The sequence below is a fragment of the Empidonax traillii genome, unplaced genomic scaffold, assembly GCF_003031625.1.
Source record: "Empidonax traillii isolate 1590-97213 ecotype Southwest subspecies unplaced genomic scaffold, ASM303162v1 scaffold1142:size416873, whole genome shotgun sequence".
Lineage (NCBI taxonomy): Eukaryota > Metazoa > Chordata > Aves > Passeriformes > Tyrannidae > Empidonax > Empidonax traillii.
Genome location: NW_020956335.1, coordinates 368,633 through 391,311, shown reverse-complemented (window position 1 = coordinate 391,311; position 22,679 = coordinate 368,633). Strand labels below are relative to the sequence as shown.

The 22,679-nt window shown below is 48.1% G+C and overlaps 1 protein-coding gene across 1 annotated transcript in view; it reads right to left on the bottom strand.

The window, feature by feature from the left end:
* Positions 1-22,679, bottom strand: part of FBXW8 (F-box and WD repeat domain containing 8) — a 55,011-nt gene that overhangs the window by 5,110 nt on the left and 27,222 nt on the right. The window contains exons 5-8 of the mRNA XM_027905332.1: positions 21,793-21,950; positions 14,411-14,607; positions 12,797-13,006; positions 3,519-3,646 (exon numbers count right to left, since the gene is read on the bottom strand). Of these exons, the coding sequence (XP_027761133.1) occupies positions 3,519-3,646; positions 12,797-13,006; positions 14,411-14,607; positions 21,793-21,950 (693 nt within the window). The remainder of the gene's footprint in view (positions 1-3,518; positions 3,647-12,796; positions 13,007-14,410; positions 14,608-21,792; positions 21,951-22,679) is intronic.

Sequence of the window (22,679 nt, the reverse complement as noted above, 5' to 3'; positions counted from 1 at the left end):
GATATTGGGAAGGGATATTGGGAAGGAATCTTTCCCTGTGAGCATGGGGAGGCCCTGGCCCAGGTTGCCCAGAGAAGCTGTGGCTGCCCCTGGATCCCTGGAAGTGTCCAAGGCCAGGTTGGTTAAACTTGGAGCCACCTGAGGTAGTGGAAGGTGTCCCTGCCCACGGCAGGGGGTGGCACTGGATGGGCTTTAAGGTCCCTTCCAGCCCAAACCATCCTGCGATTCTCTGTGTCCATGATACAAAATAAAAGTGCCATTTGGAGAAAGCTCCTCTGTCTGTGCCTCCCAAAACATCAGCAATGCCATGAGGCACAAAATCCCGTGCTTTGGGCACCCTGCTAACACACCCTACCCCTGGCAACCAACCCACATCCACTCGGGATGAGGGGCAACATTAGTACTGGGATCAAGGGAAAGGATTCCACAGATTTCAGAAGACACTAAATGTGTGGCAAATTAAAGACAAGAAATGGGAATTACACATTTACACCCTTAATCACTAACATTAAAACAAAGCCATCCACTGGCACCCAGCAGCCAGCATCTCTTCTCTCTTCAAAAATGCAGCCACTGACTGCGGGCAGATTTCAGGTACCTCTGGTTTTCAGGCATTATTGACCTCTCAGACAAAGCATTTGGAAGAGAAACGTAAGGAATACTCAGCCAGAAAAGAACTAGGGGAGAAGAACTGGGGATTTCAACCCCTGCTACAAGGCCACAAAACCAGTTCAAGTTCATGGTGGGAGGTTTTAAACCCAGCACATATCACAAAGAAGTATATTTTTCTGATCCTTACACATCAAGATTAAGAGATGAAGCAAAGTACACCAGTGAATAAATAAATGAATGCAGCAAGTGAAAACAGAAGGAAAGGGGAAATACTGATCTCAGATTTGAAAGGAAGCCAAAGAAAGTTCCTCCCAGCTGATGGCCATCAGGAGTGAAAGCATCAGGTCCACATTAATTCCAGAAAAGGCCAAAACACGCTTGTTCCAACACATTAACTGTGCTTTCTTCCATACCCCTGCTACGACCCTAATGGTGTTGTGCAAGCCTTGCCTTTCCCTTCCTCAAACGGAGATTGCAGCGCGTGATTTTACAAACAACACATTTTGGTGGCTGAAAGAAAAAGGCAACACAACAGTCCAGAACTCCAGCAGAGCAACATCCATCTGACAGGCAGCAAAACACGCTGGAACGGGCCGAGGGACACGCTCCGTGCGGCTGGGATGGGAACATCCCATCCTTCATTTGGGATGGAGACAAGGACCTGCTGCCTCCAGCTCCAGCAGAGAGGAGCTTTGGCTCCATTTTGGAGCTGTGCTTTGGGTGAGGATGGGCTATTTTGGAAGGGCTGCTGTCCTGCCTGTGCTCTGCACGGAAATCAAAGCTGCTCCTGTTTGGAAGGCTCAGCTGGAAGCGAAGGCCCGACTGAGTCCTGCTTATTCCATTAGCCAGCGCCCAGGCTTCAGGCAGGTGTCCATCCTGGCATGCCCCTGGAAGAATCACAGGCACACTTGTGCTGCTCAGATGTGCTCTGAAGGAAAAAAAAAAAGAGGAGCGTTTTGCCAACCTGATGCGATGCTGTCACGCAGACCTGGCACGGCCCGGCTCCTCCTGCCTCAACAGCTGGGCTCAGCGGGAGCACTCCGGGCTCATCCCAGCTCTGGGAGCGCTGGGGAAGGTGTTCTCATGACCAGGCTTTGACCCTCCTGTTAGACTGACTCGAAATTAAGCTCCCTTGCCTCCAGGAAAGCACAGAATACATGTTTTGATCCAGGTTCCCGGCGACTGGGCTTGCCATGTGTTTGCTTTCCCAACGCTGTTCTCCATCCCAGCTCCCACCACGGAAAAGCAGGATCAGCACACGCTCCCTGCTGTCACATCTCCTGCCAGACTGAAGCACAGCTCGGAAATCAAATAAATCAGGAGTGTTTTTGACGGGGAGACAGATTTTACAGGTCCTACCAAAACTGTTTCCCAAGCGTTACTTCTCAAAATCACGGCTTCTAATAAAAGAACATCCTATTCCAGTGAAATTGTGAAACTGCTGCATTTAATTCAAGCAATAAGTGTTCCCACTGGCCACCAGCAGTCTGAACTCCCATGGCAAGGTCCCTCTTTAGTAGATTTGCTCCTTAACAGGGCTGTGGAGTCTCATTCCACCTGTGGATGCCCGGCACCTTCAGGCAGCAGCACGTGAGGAACTGACCTTGGAGGTACCTGTGGTCCTGCCTCCTGGATGCCACACCTGTTTGCTGAACTGTTAATTCCTAACTTCTGGCTATTTTAGTGACAGTCAACCCCTTAAACTCAGTCAGTGCTTGAGTTGAAAACCCAAAAAGCTTTCTGGAGGGGAAAGAGCACAGACTCCAAAGGGAGTAAATCCCAAACCCACTGAAGGCACATCAGCTTCAGCTACTCTCCTGTCACCGTGCAAGAGATCAAAATTGGAGGCAGTTTCACTGAGGTGCTTTGGAAAATCAATTATCTGCTTTTATAGGGGGAAAAAAAAGCCTCCCAAGGACTCAAGTCCACTCATCAAACTCCAGACATCTCCTTCACCCTGCGTGCCGAGCAAAGCGTGAGGTTTGCTTGCACTGCCTATTCACTGAGGAAAGGAGGGGGGAGAAAAAAAAAGCTCTTTGACAAAATAATCATTTTTGCAAGCTGCTGCTCTGGAGGGACAGAGGTCTGGGATTTGGCAGAGGGAAGTGCCCGCCTCCCAATCTGATCCCACCACCACAGCACAGCACCACCTGCAGCCTGGTGCCTGGCATGGGGGGGGAAAAGGAGGAGGGAAGGAAGCTGGAGCCATTAGGGACTGGCTCCCTGCCATCCCACATCTCCTTTGGAGCACTGGATCAGACCCCACCGATGGCTCGCCAGGAAAAAAAAAAAAAAAAAAGGAAATCTAAAAATTGGCCTCCGAGGGTCTTTTTAAGCACTTTAATCCTCTCGCGCTGCCCGTTCCCAGCGCGCCCGCTCCTGGCACCGGCGGCTGTGCGGGGAAAATCCTGCTCCCCAAGCCAAGGAGTTAAAGAGAAAGCTGCTAATCAGCTAAATAGAAGCTGGAATCTGTTCATATGGAAGTCTCTTTTTTTCCCCCTGTCACCTGAGGGACATCGCAGTGTTCCGAATCACGCTCTTGACATCGTTTGGCAGACGGGCCCCCTCTCGTCCCTAACGGTTCATCCCCGAGGTTGGGTTTTTTTTTCATATCAGAAAGTGAGCTTTTAAATGCCAAACTAATTTTGCGGCTGGTGGCGGGGAAGGGGGAAGATATTCCAAGTGGCCTCGCTGGGCTGTGCACCAACTGCGTCCACCAAATGGCTGGAAAAGCAGAGTCTTCCCAGGGAGCTTCCCGAAACAAAGCCCCGCCACAGGCGCATCCAACTATTACCTAATAGTTTGTTCCCTCGGGCCGTGGCTGCATTTGGAACCACCAAGAGGAGAAACCGGTTCCAGCAGGTCCAGATGCAGGGCAGCAGGGTGGGAAGGCTGGTGGCACTCACCTCCTGTCCTTGTTGCCCGCCACGAGCATGTGGGGAGGGCTGTCGTGGAGGTTGACACACGTGAAGTCACCTGTGGAGTTGCCCACCTTGGTCAGGCACTGGTTTGTCTCCAGGTTGTAAAGAAGGATCTGCCAGAAAGGGGACAAAACACAGGACATGTTCATTCACAGAGCACCACAAGGAGGTTTTGCTGCAGCACAGGGTAGAGTTGTTACCACCAGAGATGTTTTTGTTTGTTGCCTGGTGTGTCACACATGGTCAGGATGCAGATTTAGCCCTGTTAAGAGGGGGATACAACACCCCAGGAACACACCTCTGGTATTCCTAGAGATTTTTAAAGCTCCACTCTTGTTGCCCCAGTCCTGCACCACAAAATGAGCCTCTCCTCTCTCAACTTCCCCCTTCAGATCTCTGCAGCTGCACAAATGGGAAATAAAAGGCCAGGCAGCATCAGTGTCTCTGCTCTGGCAAATGCTGAAATAATACCTGCAGATTGTGTAATATCAGTGTCTGTCAGGGGGGATGCAACCTCAGAAGTAAGGAAATCAGGTGTCCCTGTGGAATCCATCAGGAAGCAGGGATGCACCACCAGTGCCACCCAGCAGCAGACAGGGCAGTTTCTCCAGGTCTGTGAGGAAAACCAAACAGGTTCTTCACCAATTTTCACGTTGCAAAGTTAAGAGCAAAGAGCACCAGCACCGAGAAGGTTCAGACAGACGGGCTGAGAGAGGCAGGTCCAGTCAAGTGCAGCAGAAATTGCAGAGCAGAACTGAGAGCTGTGGTGCAGATCACACACACCAGGAGGAATATCACATCTGAAGTGGCAGCTCAGATGGCAAAGGCATAAAAAACAAGCCCGATTTCAGGCAACATCCGAGATGATTCAACCAGAGCCCGGACGAGAGGGATGAGCTGTTCCCCCTCCTCAGTCACTTCAATCATGTTTGCTGTCCTTCCTCTGGGGCCAGATGAGATTTATCTCTTTGGGCCTTTCAATTTAGGAGAAACAAGTATTTTTAGAAGCAGGAAAACGTCCTGGTCGAAGCCCAGCGGAGCTCAGCACTGCACCTGGCCTTACATAACTTCATAAACATTATTAAATTTCACGGTGATGCTCCTTTCAATTAAAAGAAACCTGTGAGCATGAGAGGAGTTAATGGCACTTAAAATATCAGGAGAAGCTCACGGCAACACCAGCAGGGCCACGGCAACGTCACATCAATATCCTTTACCTCCAATTTGCTGGTTATAGCCAGTGCAGCCTTAATAAACATTACACAATCTCTAGGTATTATTTCAGCATTTGCCAGAGCAGAGACGGTGATGCTGCCTGGCCTTTTCCTTCCTACTTGTGCAACTGTAGAGATCTGAAAGGTTGAATTAAATGAAGAGAGGCTCATGTTGCGATGCAACAAAAGTGAAGCTTGAAAAATCTCCAGGACTTTTAAATCCTCTCTCTCTCTCTCTCTCTCCAGAGAGGCAGAGAATTTACAGGTTCCCTCCACCTGCCACTTCTCCCAAGCAAAGAGCAGGTAGGGTTCAATTCACACATGTTACCAGCTCCCTATTGGGATCAACACATTCACATCCCACTTCCTTATAAGATTTATAATCTCCCAACCAGTCCTTTGTGAACTTATCTGCCTCCAAATACCAGTCTTTAACATGTTATTTTTCATCCTTAACGCCCAAAAAACCAAAGCCATTTTTACTCCAAAGCTCTGTAAAACCAGGGAGGCTCTATACTTGCAGTGAGGCTTAGGGCATAGAAGTTGCTTAAAAAATTCATTTAAACTTGCCCACCGAGGAGAAAGTCGCCACAAACTGCATGGAGATGTTAATCTTCGAGGTGCAGAGCAATTTTACAGGCTGTTCTCACTCGCAGCCCAGCTCCCAGCAGCTCACTAACCAAACCCAGAGATAATGACGTTCTGGCAAAGGAACCTCGAAGAGTTTTCACCGCGAAGGAAATTAATATCTGGGCCTGGCAACCAAATCTCTCCTTGGAAAGTTCTGAACAAAAGACAAGAGTCAATAAAGTGCTGAATTCAACCTAAGGACAATAAGTGATGGGGTCAGGAGCGAAGTATTCCAGCTCCCAGTTGAGCCTCTTCCCAGTTGGATGGAAAAACTCCGGAGAGGAGAGGGCCAAGAGCTGCTTTCCCAAAAGTCCCCCGGGGCTAATGCTGACAGGGAACATCCATAAACTATTAATTTACCTAAATGGCCGTGGCTCCCATCTACCCCATAAACATCTGATACATCCTTGAAGATTCAGCTCTGGCCATGGAAGACCATAACTACACGTTCCCCCTTTGGCAGCCTCAGCTCCAGCCCTGGGGCAAAACTCACAGGTACCACCAGCTGAGAAAATCACTCCTTTCTCCTCACATAACCTGCAGATGGCTACTAATTTAAAGCATTTGCAGCTAAGAATATAAAAATATAAAGTATAAAAAATATAAAGCTTCACATGCACAAAAATGGAAGGAAAGCTTCTGCCTCACCATCTCCTACCCCCTCAAATTCCTTCTCTTCCCATGCCAGTCTCTATCCTTTTAAAGGCTGTTTACTTTAACGGCACTGATTGCTAAAATAACATTTCTTTCAAACTTTATCATGCACACGTGTCTTTCCAGCCAATTAGCCCCATCACTGGAAGATTCTCTTTGTGATCTTCAGGATTTGTCTATCTCTAAATTCAACTTGTCCTCAGCGATTTCATGCTCTGCAAATGAATTCCAACATGTTTTCGTGGCAAACTGATAAGGAAAGAAGCAAAAAGCACTCAAGAGTGCTGGGTTGTTTTTTTTTTTTTTCAAGTCTGAATAATGATTTCTTGAAGACAAGGGGTTTAAAAGCACACTGAGGACAATTTTGAAGTTCTGATGAGCTCTCCTATAATATCCCAAGGCAAGAAGGATTTTCTTTACAAAGGCCAAGGAGAAAAAATGGAAATACCTGGTCAATAGGGACTTGAAATAAGGGCCTGTGTGTTAAAGGGCAGATAAAGCCTAAGATCTTCGAGAGGTTTATAATCCTATAATGCACACTGCAAGGGGATTACCCTTTTAAAGGTATTTATAATCCCATAATGGACACCCAAGACCAGTGACCTAATAGGTACCAACCGAGGGGAAGCGAACCCAGAGCGCTTGGGTGTGAAATGAAGTGTCCTGGGATGACACACTGACGAGATCCCTGCCCCCAGTGGGACCTGGGGGGGGCCAAAACAGGGAGGAGAAGAGTTAAATACCCCAGGCAGACCTTCTGGGGAGCCAAGGCAGGGGCTAAGAAGTGTTCCCCATTAACACTGCCCAAATGAACAGTGCCAGCCCCTCGGCCGGGAGCCAAGCAACCTCCCAGAACGCTCAATAATTCAGGGAGCCAGGAATAGCCAGAGTACCTTCACCCTTCTGTTTAGTTAAAGACCACAGAGATTAGAAAACACATTATCCACCTCGCAGGCGATTCTTCCCGTGTTACAAGTCCCTTAACGACCTTTACCATCCCTCCCTCTCCCTCTCTCTCTTTTAATAAGGCTGAGCAAATGGGACTTCATTTTCTCCCACTGCCACAGACTAGTGCTATTAATTATTCATGCTCATACTCTCCCTTTTGTTAAGGCAGTGCATTAGACTGATTTCCCTCTTCGCTGGGTGAGTTGGGCGAGGCTCAACCTGTGGCCGCTCTCGGACAGGCGCTCCAAGAAGCTGGAAAAATTCATCAGCCAAGGGAAGGGGAGAAAGGAGAAATCGCTGCAGAGCAGTGGGTAGGGGGAACTCTCTTTTAAACGCTGTCCAAGAACTCCTGAAAGGGGAGGAAAATTAATTCCCAAAGAATTAAAGCCCCTGCAGCCAGAATGGCTGAGCTGGGAGCTTTGTTACACCGCGCAGCTAAGTGAGGTCAAGCGTGGTCCATGTGCTCTGGACTGAGATACTTCCAAGAAAAACCAAGGAACTGAAGGGAACGCTGCTGATGGAACCCTTCCATGCGTGTCCAAGGCCCCAGCAGGTGTTTGGGGATCCTGGGTTGCCGGAGATGTCTTTTTTGGACGCAACAGCGAAACAACAAATCCCCCAGCGCTCGTTATCAAAGAGCCCGTGGCGCTTTCCACAGGAGCAGGGGTGTCCAACCCACTGTCCTGGCCAGCAGCCAGCACCCCACTGCTCTGGGGAGGAGCTGCTTGGCCTCTGCAATCCCAGGCCTGCCTCCTCTCCAAAGTGAGGGCACTGGGAAGAGCGAGGTCTCTGTGCTGTATTTTCAGTTCTAACTTAGCTCAGGTATCGAAGGCAGGATGATAAATATCAGCTAAAAGCGCGATTGTAAAACCACACTCAAAACCTACATCCTTTTCCTCACTGAACAACACACAGGATACATCAAAGAGCCACTCTGTTCGGGAGGAATCGTTTAGGATGGAGCTTTCTGTCATTTTAGAGACGGAGGATCAAAATAAAACAAACCCAGGAACAAGCAGCAAGCCTGGGTACAGAATTTACATTTATTTTCATTTTATTCTCCCCTCTTCCTTCTGTCCATCCCTCTGCCAACTGGAAAAAGGAAACACTGCCTGAATACACACACAAATACTGCCAGCAAAAGAAAGGGTTGTGAGATTTCAAGCCCCCCCTAAATAAAGAGGGATCCTGGTTTTTTTCCCTCAGATCAAACCCATCCCATTCAGAGGGTATCCCCAAAAGCAGGAAGGCTGCCCCAAATGCCTTTGTGGCAGAACTCATCCAATTAAGTACAACACATGGCACACTCTGCTGCAAGTTGGGATTTTTATTTCTAAAGCGAGGTGGAAAAAAAAGAGTATTTTTAAAGTTTACAAGGCTCGGGGGCACAGTCTCCCAGTGCAAATGTACTGGATTGCCCACTGTAAATACGGCAGATAACACTGCAGCAACAACAGAACCAATTTCACTGTTAACAAATGCAGGGTCAGCACGCTGAGACTTGCACCCAGAGATAAAGTGTTCTGGCTCCATAAATTCAAGAGATGAGCTAAGATTTAAAAGGGAGCAGCTGAGGGAGACAGACAGACAATCAGAGAGAAAGAAAAAGAGTAAATCAAACACAAAACAGCCAGTTTGGAAAAAAAAAATTAAAAAAATAAATAAATAAAAAGCAGTTAATATCCATGAATAATGGATGTTTGATTTAAAAGCAGTTTACTCCAATATGATGTAATTTTTGACAATCAGCCAGAGAGACTATTTTGCAGGTCCTCGCCAGATATAAGTCATTGTGTAAAGCTGGTAACACAAGGGCTCCTCTGAGCATGTGGAAAATTGACTTTCATGCCATCCTGGAGGTGACTTTGTGCTGGCAAACGTGGGCTGAGCTGCACCAAGAGCCCGGAGCCACGCTCAGAAACCCCCCAGAGCCCCCACAAACCCAGCGGGAGCGGCAGCTCCCCGCTCCTCCCCACCCCTCCACCTGCTGCAAAGTCCCCCCCACGAGCTGCACACAAGTGGAGTGTGTCGTGTGGGTGGTTTTGTTTTTTTTTTTTTTGAAGTTTTTGCCTCTGCCCCGAGTTCCAAAGTGAGGCTCCAAGCTGGTGGGAAGAAGGAGAGCCAAGCCTTGCGCCGGCGCTGCCAGCGCACCTGCAGCCCTCGCCGTTCCAGCGCCGGACACTGCCAGCCCCCGGGAGCTGCCAGCCTGGATGGGCCTGGGATGGGCACAGATGCCTGCTCTGACCTGCACTGGGGGCTGCAGGCTCACTGCACTCCAGTGCCCACTGAAGGGATGGTGTGTTTACACACCCAGCCACCCGCTCACTGGGAAAACCTGCCCGGGCCCAGGAATGAGCTTACCCCAACACAGGGGAAAGGAAAAGCAAAGGGGTTGCTAAAAAGCAAGGGAGTTATTAAAAAGCAAGGGAATTATTAAAAAGCAAGGCAGTTATTAAAAAGCAAGGGAATTATTAAAAGCTGCATGACTCTCTGGGTTTTGTATCACCCCGAACACCCCTGGCACATCCTCCCCGCTGTGTTTTCCAAACCTCAGACACCCAGCTAAGCCGCCCTGTGAGGCACTCACCGTTCCCTTAAATAAGGGGCAAAACCAGGGTGTCCTCACTGGCAGCCAGTGCAAAAGGCATTGATTTATTTAGTTTAACTTGCAGAGGTATTTCTGGTCATTTCCAGGGGTTAATCAACGCATCATGTAAAGCTTTGAGCAAGGGAAAGTTCTGGTCTCTCTGCTGGACTCTGGTCCTTGTAGTGTCTGACAGGGTTCAGGTCCTCAGACAGGTCTGATTCTCTGACAGGACACCAAAGAGTTTAGAAAGAAAAAGGTATTTAAAACACCTTTCAGCACCTTCAGAGATCTGCTAACACTCTGCAGCTCCTCAAAGAGAAACAAGTCCCATTTGCTCAGATTCAGTCCCCAGCCCTCCTACTATGAAAACAAGAGTTCCTAAAGGTTAATTTATTGAAAAATTGGGCTATTCACAAGGGTCACGGGGGTTAACAGAAGTGGGGGGAAAAAAACCCAGCCACCAAACACACTTTTAGAAGAAGAAAAATCAAGATAAAAAAGCTTCTTTGGTAGGAAAAACACCCAAATCCTCCCACGTTTATTAACTTTTTTTTTTCTTTTAGCTCTGAATGAAGAACTAAGCCAAGTACTGCTTGTACCAAGAACTGCTGAATGTGTTCAAAAATTTGAACTGAATTTTAATTACAGGAAGAAAGTCGGGTTTGAGGTTTTTTTGTCCTTCCCCACCCCAAGAGAATAAAAATTTCAAGAAATGAATTGCAAGAAATAATCAACCTATAAACGTCAAGAAATAATTCACGAAGCTCACCTGAACTGCAGCAGGGAGACCAGAGTCACCTGAGAGCAGATGGGAGGTTATAAATACCCCAACTGTGAGAAAAGCTTTGCTCAGACCCTACAAGCAGATTGCATCAGAAATCTGATGAAGTCAATCCTGACATTTATCATGTTCCATGTTTAAGAGGTTTATATTGTAATATATTTTATATATTTATTATTATTGTTATCCATGTACAAGCCTAGATGGGAAAACAGATCTCAGTATTCCCAGAATTTGGAATTCAAGGGAAATAGTGCATTCCACGCTGAAGTATTAATGAATTATTGAAATATGATTGAAGAAATTCAGTTTAACATTTAAAAAAAAAAAAAAAAAGAGCCCCACAAGCAATAACCAGACAAACTTCCAAGAAACAACAACATATTTGGGTTGTCTGATGCTTGAACTTCCCAGAGCTGAGGCATTTCTGTTCTCCCCCCATTCCTGCAAGGGTGTCTGTCGTCTGACAGTAGGCGAGTCTAGGCCGTGGATTTGATGTTTTTCTCCTCTCCAACATAAAAGATCCCACAAATTTTATGCCTCAGATCTCCCCTCTGCTGTCAGTTTTGGTTAAAATTAGAAAATGATTAAAAAAAAAAAAAAAAAGAGAGAGAGAGAGGCAAGGATGTTGTCTTGCCGAACTATTTTTTCATCAGCGAACTATTTTCACCCGAAAGCAGGTTACGAGGCGGGAGCTCCCGCTGAGGGGGAACAACAACCCCAAGTTAAAAAACAAAGCAAACCCCAACCGGGGAGGAAACCCAGCCAGCAGCAAAGGGGGCTGGAATCCTCCACCATCAGGCTTCCAAGATGGAAAGCTCTCCCGAAGACAGATTGTCAGCTCGTGACCAGCGTAATCAGCCAACGCGAAGTCCCTTCACGTCCGTGTGGGGCCAACAATTATCATGAGAGACGCCGGTAATTAATTTCCGGCGTGATGTCAGCTGGAGCAGCAGTGCCAGGCAAGTGTCCTTGTCACACACATCCCAGCCCGTCGTCCTGATCAGGATGCAGGGCTCGGCACAACCCGCCCTGGAGGAGTTGGGGACTAGGTTAGGAAGGAGGTCCGGCCTCACAGAGCGGGGCTCGGGGCCCTCAGGGGGTTCCTCTGCTCCTTCGTGGGGCACAGAGGGGGTGGCAGAGGGAATGCCCCCGAAGGAGGCAGTTTTACCTCCTGACCTCCCAGCTCTGCAGGGAAAGGAACTGGACTAGGACAGCGAGGGAATTAATAAAGACAGCACGGCCTCATCTCCCAGCCCTGCAGGGGTTTATTTGGGGCGGCCTCCCCAGGGAATGTGGATTTTTAAGGGGAAATGAGATGCAGGTGGACACGTTGATGCCTCACACAGAGGAAGTGCTCAGGAAAGCTCTGCTGTTCTGGTTACTTGCCGAGGAAAGTGCTGGGTTCTTACACCACAGACCACACAGCTCCTTTCATCTGGGTGTGCTCACCTCCTGCTCCTTCTCCACCTCCCCCCACTGCTGGCAGCCCACCACAGGACTGAGGTGTAACACACGAATGGAATGAAATTCGGGAGTGGAAACTCTCCCCAAGGCATCTGGAAACAGGTCTGTCCACAGCCTGGTCTCTGCCCTGGAGTGGGGCTGTGTCCAGGAGCTGCTTCCCGGGATCTCAGGGATTCTAAGATGCCCCAGAAGCTGTGGCTGCCCCTGGATCCCTGGAAGTGCCCAAGGCCAGGTTGGACGGGGCTTGGAGCAACCTGGGCTGGTGGAAGGTGTCCCTGCCATGGCAGGGGGTGGGACTGGATGGTCTTTAGCATCCCTTCCAACCCAACCATTCCACGGGTTTATGGTTTATGGCACTTCTTTGGGTCTGCAATCCCACAGGAACCCCTCCTGCAGTCAGAAGAGCTGCTTGAGGAGCATCCCTCAGCCATGAGGCTGCAGCAGGGCTACAAAACCAGCGTGGTGTTGACCTCCCCTGCCAAGCTGTGCTGACAGAAGCAGCAGACTGTGCCCCAGGGAGCTTCAAACCCCTCACTGTAACTAATTCCTTTAATCCAACAGTCACACCACCCTCACCAAACTGGAAGTGGCGTGGTTCAAATACTCCAGAGCACAAGCTAAAGATCCTCCTCCCCCTCTCCACATCACACATTTGCTTGTACAAGGATTTGTTTTTTTAAGGGGTTTTGAGCCAAGTTCCCCCCTGATGCAGCATAAACCAGGTGAGCTGGGCCTTGCTGAGGAGCAGAGATTGAAAAGGGCTTACAGTGAACCCAGCTGGCTGAATAATAATCCCTCACTTCAGCCCAGGAGAAGAACACACATAAACATCAAATTATTGCATAAAAGAATGTCTTCCCTCTGCTGCCAAAAGCTGAAGAGCAGGGAAGGAAGTGCTCAAGCAGCATGAACTCTTTTTTTTTTTTTTTTGCCTTTGTTAATGACGAAGGTATAAAAATCTTAGCCAAAGATAATTAAATACCTGGTTGGGCTCATTCAACAACCAGCCAAAGGTTTTGATCCCAAAGGCAGCTTCCTGGGCAGACACATCCAGACAGGTGACAGGCTGGCCATAGACAGAGTGGAGGATTTTGCCAGGCTCTTCTGCTTTCAGGAGGTACACAATGTCCTCTGCAGCTGCCACTGCCACTGGGCTCCCCGTAACATCTGGAACCAGATCAAGGAAGTTGACCTGAAAAGAGCAGACTTTTTATTTTTAATACATCACAAACTCTCCTACATCATTACAGGCTGAACTGAGCAAACTAGCCATGTGTGGTTATGGGTTATGTCTTGTGTTCGTCTCAATTATGGATTAATTTCAGACAAAGACCAAGAACCAACTTTACTTCTGAATTTCTGCAAGTTTAGCTCCTCTGATGTAACTCAGCTCACAGTCTTTAGAATGAATCCATTAAAAACAAAAAAACCCTCAATCAGAGCACATTACAATAAAACATCCCAAAATGTCACAGCAGAGAAAACTTAACACACTCATCAGCTGAAGGACAGAGAAGCCACGGGTTAAAGCACACAGAGGAAACATCGTGGCTGGAACGGCAATAAGGTGCTCCAGAAGAGGAAACACATTGATACAGCTCCCATGGAACAGCTGATGTTTACCTTGCAATCATGTAGGGTTACCCCAAATCAACAGAGACATCACATCCCTCTAGGACAGCCCAAATGCCAGCTCCCAAACCTTCTGGCACGAGACCACGAGGATGCTGCTCATCCCATTTCAGTAAACAATGAAGATCCAGCTGAAAAGTCTCACCGTGGGAAGGGGCTGAACTCCTTAAGAGCTGATTCCTAACCCAGCCTTGGAAGACAGTGTGGAATCTGAGTGTCCCACGGGACAAACTGACCTGTCATAGCGAGCTAGATCCAAAAAATGGATCCAACTCCAGTGGTGGTTTTACCGGGAAACCTCTTAAATCAACAAAATCCCCAAATATTTTAAGCACTGCAAGACTGACTTAGCTTTGGAAGAGGGGATTCATCAGGAGTGGTTTCAATCCCTTCCCACCCATTAGCTGTGCACTCAGCTTCCTCAATTATTCCTATGCATTTCCTTCCCCTACCAAAGAAAAGTTGATACACTGAGACATAATAAAACTTCAGAGAACGGGACAGCTTTTGATTTTTAATTAAAACAGCCTCAAAAACTTCAGTGACAGAAGGTGCAACCTGAAGGGTTCCAGCTTCACAAGTGATACTATTAGCTCTCCTGCAATATCCTGCCTCAGAATTAATCAGACAGTGCTGATCTGGAATGAGACCTGGAGCTTCAGCTCCAATTCTACGCGAGAAAACTGATTTACAAAATGAGCCAACCTAATGGTGACAGGGAAAAAAAAAAAATAATTAAAACCAGCCAACCTCCTGCACCATATGGACCTGGGTTCATTTTCACTTGTAGCCTAAGCCAGCATTTCACCCTTGCTCTTCAGTGCTGAAAGGCTCATCCATTAACCCGCTCCAGAGCCAGAACCCCCAGCTGATAAAGCTGGCAGCTAGTTCGGTAAGACTTCGACAAGAAGCTGCACCAAAAAATAATCCCTGGGTCAGGAAGCTGAGCAGCCTGGAGACTCACCAGTTTCTGGATCTCAAACGTTGCCGTGGTGTGCCAGAATCCTCTGTCATCGGGCCTTTCCACCCTGACCTCGAAGCCCGACGCCGTGGCCACAGCTGCGCCCTCCGGCCCCAGGGCCAGCGCCTGGATCCTCTGGTTGTGCTGGTAGTGATGGATTGGCTCCCGCCCCAGCAGCAGGTTCCAGACACTCACGGTCCCTGGGCACCAAAAGAGAGCCATGGGGTGTCACCTGATGAGTGAACAAAGCTTTCCAAGAGCGTTCAAAGAGCAAATGTACGGAGAGGGGAGTGCAGGGCAGGAGAGCAGGATATGGGGATGCTGGGCCTCCTCTGAGCCACTGGACAGGTGCAGAGGAAACTGGATGTGCTCTGGCCTTAAGATGAAGGTTTGGAGTAGTTTTCTTAGGAATAAATCCTTCCCTGTGAGGGTGGGGAGGCCCTGGCACAGGTGGCCCAGAGAAGCTGTGGCTGCCCCTGGATCCCTGGAAATGTCCAAGGCCAGGTTGGAGCAACCTGGGCTAGTGGGAAGTGTCCCTGCCCATGGCAGGGGGTGGGATGAGATGAGCTTATTTAAGGTCCATTCCCACCCAAACCATCCCAAGATTCTCTGATTCCAGGCTCTGCTGCTCTCTGTGATTCCTAATTTTTGACTTCCCAATAACAGGATCTACCTTGAGGAACACTCCTTGATTTCCCTCACATTTCCAAGTTTGGAGAAGATCAGAATAAACAGACACCCAAATTTTTGTTCTACTACAAGCACACACTCCAGCACAACAAAAACTACCGAGGACAAACCTAGGCTCAAATTTCAGTCCCTTTGCTTTGCACCCCGGGAGGTTTCACAGTGAGGAATCCAAAGCTCTGCACGCACAGGTCGGCGATTTTAACACCATTTTTAACAGTTTACAACCAGCAGCAAAACTCCACATCCTGATGCTGTGGGACAACAGAAAATGCAGAAGAATTTGTGGCACGTGGTGTGATTTTGGGGGCTGTCCTGGGCAGGGCCAGGGGTTGGATTCGATGGCCCTTGGGGGTCCCTTCCAACTCAGGAGGCTCTGTGATCCTATGATTCAAAAAGAATACAAATCCCAAAGGACACAGGAGCGAAATCAAAATACAACATATTTGTGACTGCACTTTTCCCAGCAGGGATCCCCCATATTCTATTAAAATCCTGCTGCATTAAAGCCATAATTTGAGTAAGAGCAACCCGAGGCAGTCGGGAGTGGGCGAGGGAACAGAAGGGCTGGGTGGAACTGGAGCCTTCTGGGCCACCTTTGCACTGAATTAAGGGAGAAACAATCTCGAGGCAGGGCTGGAGAAGCCTTCCCTGGACTGAGGCATTAATGATGAAATGATTAATGGCAGCTCTTCCTTCAAAGGAGACATAAAAGGCCTGACAGGCAGCTGGGGATGGGCACCGATGCCAGTGTGCAAACACTCCCCCCCAAGTCCCAGAGGAGGTGAAGCAAGAGTGTGGTAATGAAACTGCACATAGTGAAATGGGATCTAAATGAGTTTAAATTGATTTATGCCCGCTTTTGTAAAGATTATTTGGTATCTGGAAAGTGCTACCGATGTGAAATAATGCAGATAATCCTTAAGATCCCTGTCTAATGGCACTCCCCCTGAATATTTATGTTCCTCACCATGGGAATGAGCACCATAATGGGGACCATTTTTGTTTTATTAGGGATGAATATTTAAATTAATCTGCTATTTGCCTAAACAATTAGCTGCCTCTGTTTGTTTACACAAAGCCAAAACTGCAATTAGGCTTCCATCAAAAAGATAAGTCCCAACTAAAACTGTCCCCATGGAGCCGTCAGGGCTGGGAGCAGAACTTCCCAAAATTACTTCTTAGCATAATGGTAATTATGTTAATTGCTTGAAAGGTAAATAACTGCTGAACTGGGTTGGAAAACCAGACTGGGAGGCTGTATTGCTCCCACTTAGCTTAAAACCAGTTAACAAACCCAAATGGGCAGCACGGGCTCCCTCCCCTCTGCAGCAGCTCCGAGGCACCTCCAGGCCTTCCCTAAAACAAAGGCTCATCTCCAGGACAGAAAAAGGGGAGAAAACAGGTCAGAAACAGGGAGATCAACCCCTCTCAGTGGTAAAACCCTGTGGGGATCTCGGATCACAGGGTCAGAGCTGGAATTTTTGGGCAGCCCACTGGTATCCCTGCCAAGCTCCTCCAGGCAGGAGGATCTGCAAGTTTGGATTTTGGAGAATATTTATCCCAGTTAAAAGACCACCTTTGTGAGGGGGGAAAAAAGATGCTGATTTGCTTTCAGTGAAGCCTTTTGTTTACACACCTCTGTGATGAGCATTTCACTGGGTTTAGTGGTGTATTAATGGATGGGAGTTCTGGAAAATACAAAAATAAAAAAAAAAAAAAAATTGAAGTCAAAGAACCCTCTTCTGACCACAGGAGCAAACTGGGAAACCCAGAATGCAGAGTTCTGCTCTCTAAATTCGGGCAACAAGTCATTGTTACTATGATTATTATTATTATTACTGCATCTCAAACACCATAAAAAGAGACAACAGCAGAAATGGCTCCTGCAATAATAAAATGCTTTCAAGACAGGTATTTTCGGTTGTAACCAGATGTTCAACAGCAAAATCTGCCCAAAATAGCACAAAATGTTATCAGTGCGTGCAAAAATCTGATGCACAATGTGGTGAAAGCGTCCCTGGTCGTATCAAAAAAACAAGTGACTTGTAAGGTCACAAATTCACATGTAATGAAGGAGCACAAAGCAAGGAGTGAAAAGGGAAGTTCATGGAATATCTTGAGTTGGGAGGGACCGACGAGGATCAAAGAGTCCAACTCCTGCACGACAGCAGGAAAACCTTATCCAGCTTTACACAGAGAAAGCAACACTCCACGGGATTTATCAACAGCTAAAGCCACAGGTGCCACTCAGAATATTCTGCATTTCACTGCAGAAACAGCCAAAGGTATTTATGAGCACACAGGGCTCTGCACCAGTCCATCACGGGGGTGTGAGAGCAAGAAAAGAGACCTCCACGAGACAGTGCAAGTTATCAGTGTGGCAACACAAAAGAAATCAGGGCTAAGATTTACCAGTCAGATGAGATCACTGCTCTCCACAGTCCTGCCTCCAGCGCTTCATTTCCCAGGCAATTTCTCAGCTGGGGTGAAGTTCAGGTTGCAAACATTCACTATCCCTTTTATCTTTGTAACAGAAGGGTCAGGAAATCACTCAGAGTGATAAGCGGGGCTTTCACAGCTCCCTAAAATCTGCACCACGACTGTGATGGTCCCAGCTGAACCCCAACAATAACTCCCCACAACGGTTCAGGCTTTCCAGCTCGCTTAGGTTTGCTCTTGGCTCAAGGGAACAAGAGCAAGACAGTGCAATCGTCGACCCTCGACACAGCAGTCGCTGCACCAGCCTCGCTGTTCACCCCTCTGTCCCAGATCTGACACAGAATTCGACTTCCAGTCCCACATATTGTTGAATTGTGGCCTGATGCAAGGTCCATCTATTGCGATTCACTCCAGATTGGAAAGTATTTGGATAAAACACTGACCATGAGCCTGTTGTGCCTCACACGGTGCTCTGCTGACCCTGACTGACCTCCAAATCTAGGAGGTCAGTCAATCTTTGCTGTACCAAAGGTGGGTGGCTGGAGGCTCTTCTCTCTCCATGAGTCTCCTCTTTGCAGCTGGGACCACAAAACACATCCTAAAAGCTGCTTTTTACATCTATTTTCACAGATTGCAGGCAAACACACCACAAAATCAACAATAAAAAAAAATCATTAAAAAGTATTTCTTTTCCTAGAAAATCCCCTAATCCTCGGTCGTGGAGGAGAGGCAGCACGAACACAGAGGCAAACAGAGGGAAATCTCATTTGTAAATATTCCAGTGGCTGTGTTTGGCAGTGCAGCAGAGGCCCCCTCAGAGCTCCTCCTGAGCCTGGCACAGCAGAGGAGAGGTGCCCACCCCTGCTACCTGCTCGGGGTATTTTTGGACTCGGTGACTCCTTACAGGGGATTTTTCTGAACTTGGATTTACCTCCTCATATTTTTCAGGCACACCATAAGCCTGTGAAGTTACAAACAGCAGAAGAAATCCACGTGTGGAAATGAGCACCAGCCTGGAGTACCAAAACTACTTACTGTGAATTTTGAGTCTCTCCCCAAACCATTTCTAGTCAGAGGATTCCCAGCAGATGTTTGGAGCTCCTTAACTAACTTTTTACATTTTATTTTGACTGCCAGCAGGTGCTTAGTGAGAGATTAAGACCCCAGTGATAAGTCCTGCCTTCACATCACCATTACCACACCAGTTTGCTCCAAATGTTGCCAGGTTTTATCTCCACCACCCTCCTCCTCACAGGGATTTCCATCTCAAAGTCCCTCAGAGAAGGCACAGGCAAGACAGAGAGTGTTTCATCCCCAGCTTGGGGATGCAAGAGGCAGAATTCCCTGACTGTGGTGGGAAATCACACACCACCTACCCAAACCAAATGTTGGCACCCACAGCCACCTGTATCCAACGGGAATAAATATCCCCCCACCTGCACCTGCAGTGTTCTTCCCTTTTTCCTTCATTCCAACCAGTCTTTCCCTGCTCCTGCTCTCCTGGAGCACGTCCTGGCACCAAACCCACCACCCCATTTCTTGCAAAGAGGGCGCAGAAGGGACGACACCCCCAGGCCGCTTTCAGGGCCCCAGAACGGACAAGACAGCAGATTTCCAGTCCCAAAATGGAGAGCTGCCAAAATTCCCCTCCTGGAGCCCACCAGTGAGCAAAGGCACTGCTGATGGATCAGCAGCCACCCTCCTCTGCTCCACGGAGCCACCCTGCAGCTTGGGGGGCACCACCAGCTCCTCCCAGCGGGTCTCCAAGCACTCCACGAAGGGCAGCAAGTGGAGCACCCCCCTGCTGTGCCCACACGAGGATGGACACGGCATTTAAAGGGAGGAATCAAAGCGAGGATGTTCTCTTGCTGCAGCACATTGTTCCCCAGTCAAACTCCGAAGCTCCAGAGCGCAGGGGGGAGAGCGGTGGCTGAAGGAGACCGCTGTTTCCCAAAAGCCGTGGCTCCCAGCCAAAGCCAGGCAAGCATGGAGCAGATGGAGTCCTGGCAAGGCCTCTCCTGTCCCTGCATTAGCAGCATCTGCTCATTACCCAGAACCCTCGCCTGCTTTATCTAATGCTCCAGGAAAAGCATTTTGATTTGATTCATTTCAGTTCGGTAACGTGCAACACAATTAGTGGTAAAATCAAACTGGAGGGCTGCCAGTGCTGACAATAGGAAACAAGGCAGAAGAAATATGAGGCCAGTGGGTTGGAATTCAAAAATCACAACTGTGGATCGGGCTGCCAAGTCCCGTTGCCCCAGGTGTACATCCAGTGCCCCCGCTGAGCGCTGGCACGGGCACGGGGAACTTCATTTGCTGCCCATCCATTTCCCTCTGCTCGCAGCCTCCTTCCTCACGGGTTGGCACCGCCACAGGCGCTCAGGAGCCACAACCCCGCTTCTCCTTCGCGGAGTTACAACTCTCTTCGGATGCGGGATCCCAGCAAGGCACATCCTTCCCCCCCGCTCCGCCCGCCGCGCCTCGGGAAGCGTCGGCTGCTGGGCAGGCACGGGGTGAGCAGGATCTGCCTGAGCTCTTCCCTGTGATCGGGTGCCAAGGACATCTCTGCGTGAGCTCTGCTGAACTGGGAGAAAGCGATGTTATCGGGACGGGTCTGGGAGCCAGGGATTCGACAGGGGAAGTCTAGACTGTGCCTGACAGCACCACCTCCAACACCACCAGATGGTTCCTCCGCCTTAGTCAAACTTACAAACAAAGAGGAAAAAAAAAAGGGAGAGCTGGAAAAGTACAACAAAGAACAATCAAACGCATTATCTTCAAAGTCGTCCTCGCCCTCCCCGAATTCAAAATAACTCCCTCCACCAAATTGTAAATATGTGCTTCCAGCTCGCAGTTAGTAAACATTTCTAAAAATGAGGCTTTAGAATTCCCTATTCCCATAGAAACTAATCTATTCTGACCGGGCTCCTCGAATCAGAGTCACTGCCATATCACAGAGCCTATTAAAATTTCCACCCAGAAGAAGAAAAGACGCCGAGCTTTATGCAAACTAGTTCAGTCACAGCGCTGACAACGAGGAGCATGACAGGTAAAAAAACCCAGACAAATTATTGCATTAGTCAGTGGGAAACTAGAAAACAAACAAAAGACCCTCTGCTAGTCGTCGTTTGGCACGCTGGACAGAAAGCCAACATTTGAAACTATCGCTGTGTTATAATTCCTGAGACTCGAGTAAATACACTTAATGAGCAACACCAGATTTGCTGCTGTCAGAAAGTGTTAAAAAATCAGCAATTTTTAGCCACAGAAAACCATTCTAACATGAGCCAAGCCAGAAATACAGCTGAGGACGCCAATGATCTTAAAACACAGAAAGCACTTAATTTACCTTTCAAATAAAATTCAGTCTGCGTTATCCATCCCTGGTTTTGTTTTCACCTGTAGAAGTGCTGGGATCACAGGCAGTGTGCGTACAAAGCTCCCTAAATATGCTTTACTTATACCCAGGAGATATTTTTAAGTGTTGAATTACGGAGTTTAAAGAAAGATGACAGGGGTTGATTCTGCCTGAGCCCCTCAGCTCAGGATCCCAGTCGGCCAACACTGTCCAAACCTGACTTTTTTAATTGCTGCTCCCACATGCAGAAGAGGGTTGGTCTTTGGCTCTTGTTGTCCGTTATGTAAAACCTCTAAGGATATTTAAAACAATGCTTACAACCAGGATTTTACGAGGGCTCCACTAAATATTAGGTCAAAGCTTTTATTTCTCTGTATCAAAGTATACAATAACCCACCACAAACAACACTTCAGTGCATCCACACACCAAGCCAAGAGGGAGAGGGATGTGGATTAATCAGACATGCAAGTTTACCACCATTCCCATAACAAAGCTCCACAGCACCCCAAGGGAGTTTTGGACAGAGGAGAAGGCTGGTGGAAGAATATTTAATATTTTTATAGCAAAACAAGTTATTTGCTTAAGATAGCTTGGCTGGACTACAGCCTGGCACTCAAGCTTTGTGTAGCAGCTCCAGTAGGAATTAAAGCTCAGTTTTAATGGGTGCTATGTTCCAATGCCTCCTAATGCATTTAGGGTTATTGGCCAACTTTCTCACATAAAAGCAAGTGTGTGTGTGTGTGTGTGTGTGTGGATACACAGGATTACAGACACACAAAAAGCTGAGCACAGCTGCTTCATTTTTGTAAAGCCTGGTTATTGTTTTTTTGTTGTTGTTGTTGGGTTTTTTTTGTGTGTGTGTCTTTAATAGGGAGGAGAGTTGTGGTTCCTCACCGTCCTCGTGAGCTGCCACAGCCAGGGAGCTGTTTATCCTCACAAAGCAGACGTGTGGCCGAGCTCCAGCATCGCCAGGACCCTGCGCTGCTTCCAGCACGGGGGCTGTGTAGTCCCAGGTGCGAGTGTCCCACAGCCTCACTTCTCCTGAGGTGTATCTGCAAAAGAAGGCTGTTTTACTCATCCCAAAACAGCTAAGAGCTAGTGCAGGAGAAGGGAGGAAGAAACAAAAGGCATCTTAAAACCCAATACCATTTACAGCTCCTGGACTGATCCCCCCTGTGAACAAGCCCATCAACTTTGCACATTTTACTCCCTTTTACTGAATGTGGCATCAAGGCTACCAAGACAGGTAAATTGGAGCTGTAAGACCCACACAACTGAGCTACCACAGGTTACCAGCTATCATATTAACGTGCAAGGAGAGAGGGCTCAGCAGAAAGCAGAGGAGCTGCAGGAGAAGGGAGGAAGAAACAAAAGGTGTCTTAAAACCCAACACCAACTACAGCTCCCAGATTGATCCTCTGTGTACAAGCCCATCAACTCTGCGTATTTTACTCCCTGTTACTGAATCAAGGCTACCAAGATGGGTAAATTGGAGCAAGACTCACACAACTGAGCTACCACAGGTTACCAACTATCAGTATTAACATGCAAGGGGAGAGGGCTCAGCAGAAGAAAAGGTGATCAGTAACGAGCCCAAATTACGTCATGGCAAAACTTCAAACTGTCTCTTATCAGTCCTCAAAGGTTTGTGATTGTGGTGGTGCCAAGGCAAGGCTGTTGAATCAGAGCATTTATCCATCTACACACAACCACCCACCCAACCTACTGCTCTTTATAGAAAGAAATTTCTCAAATGCCTCAGCAACAGAGCAGATTTACCT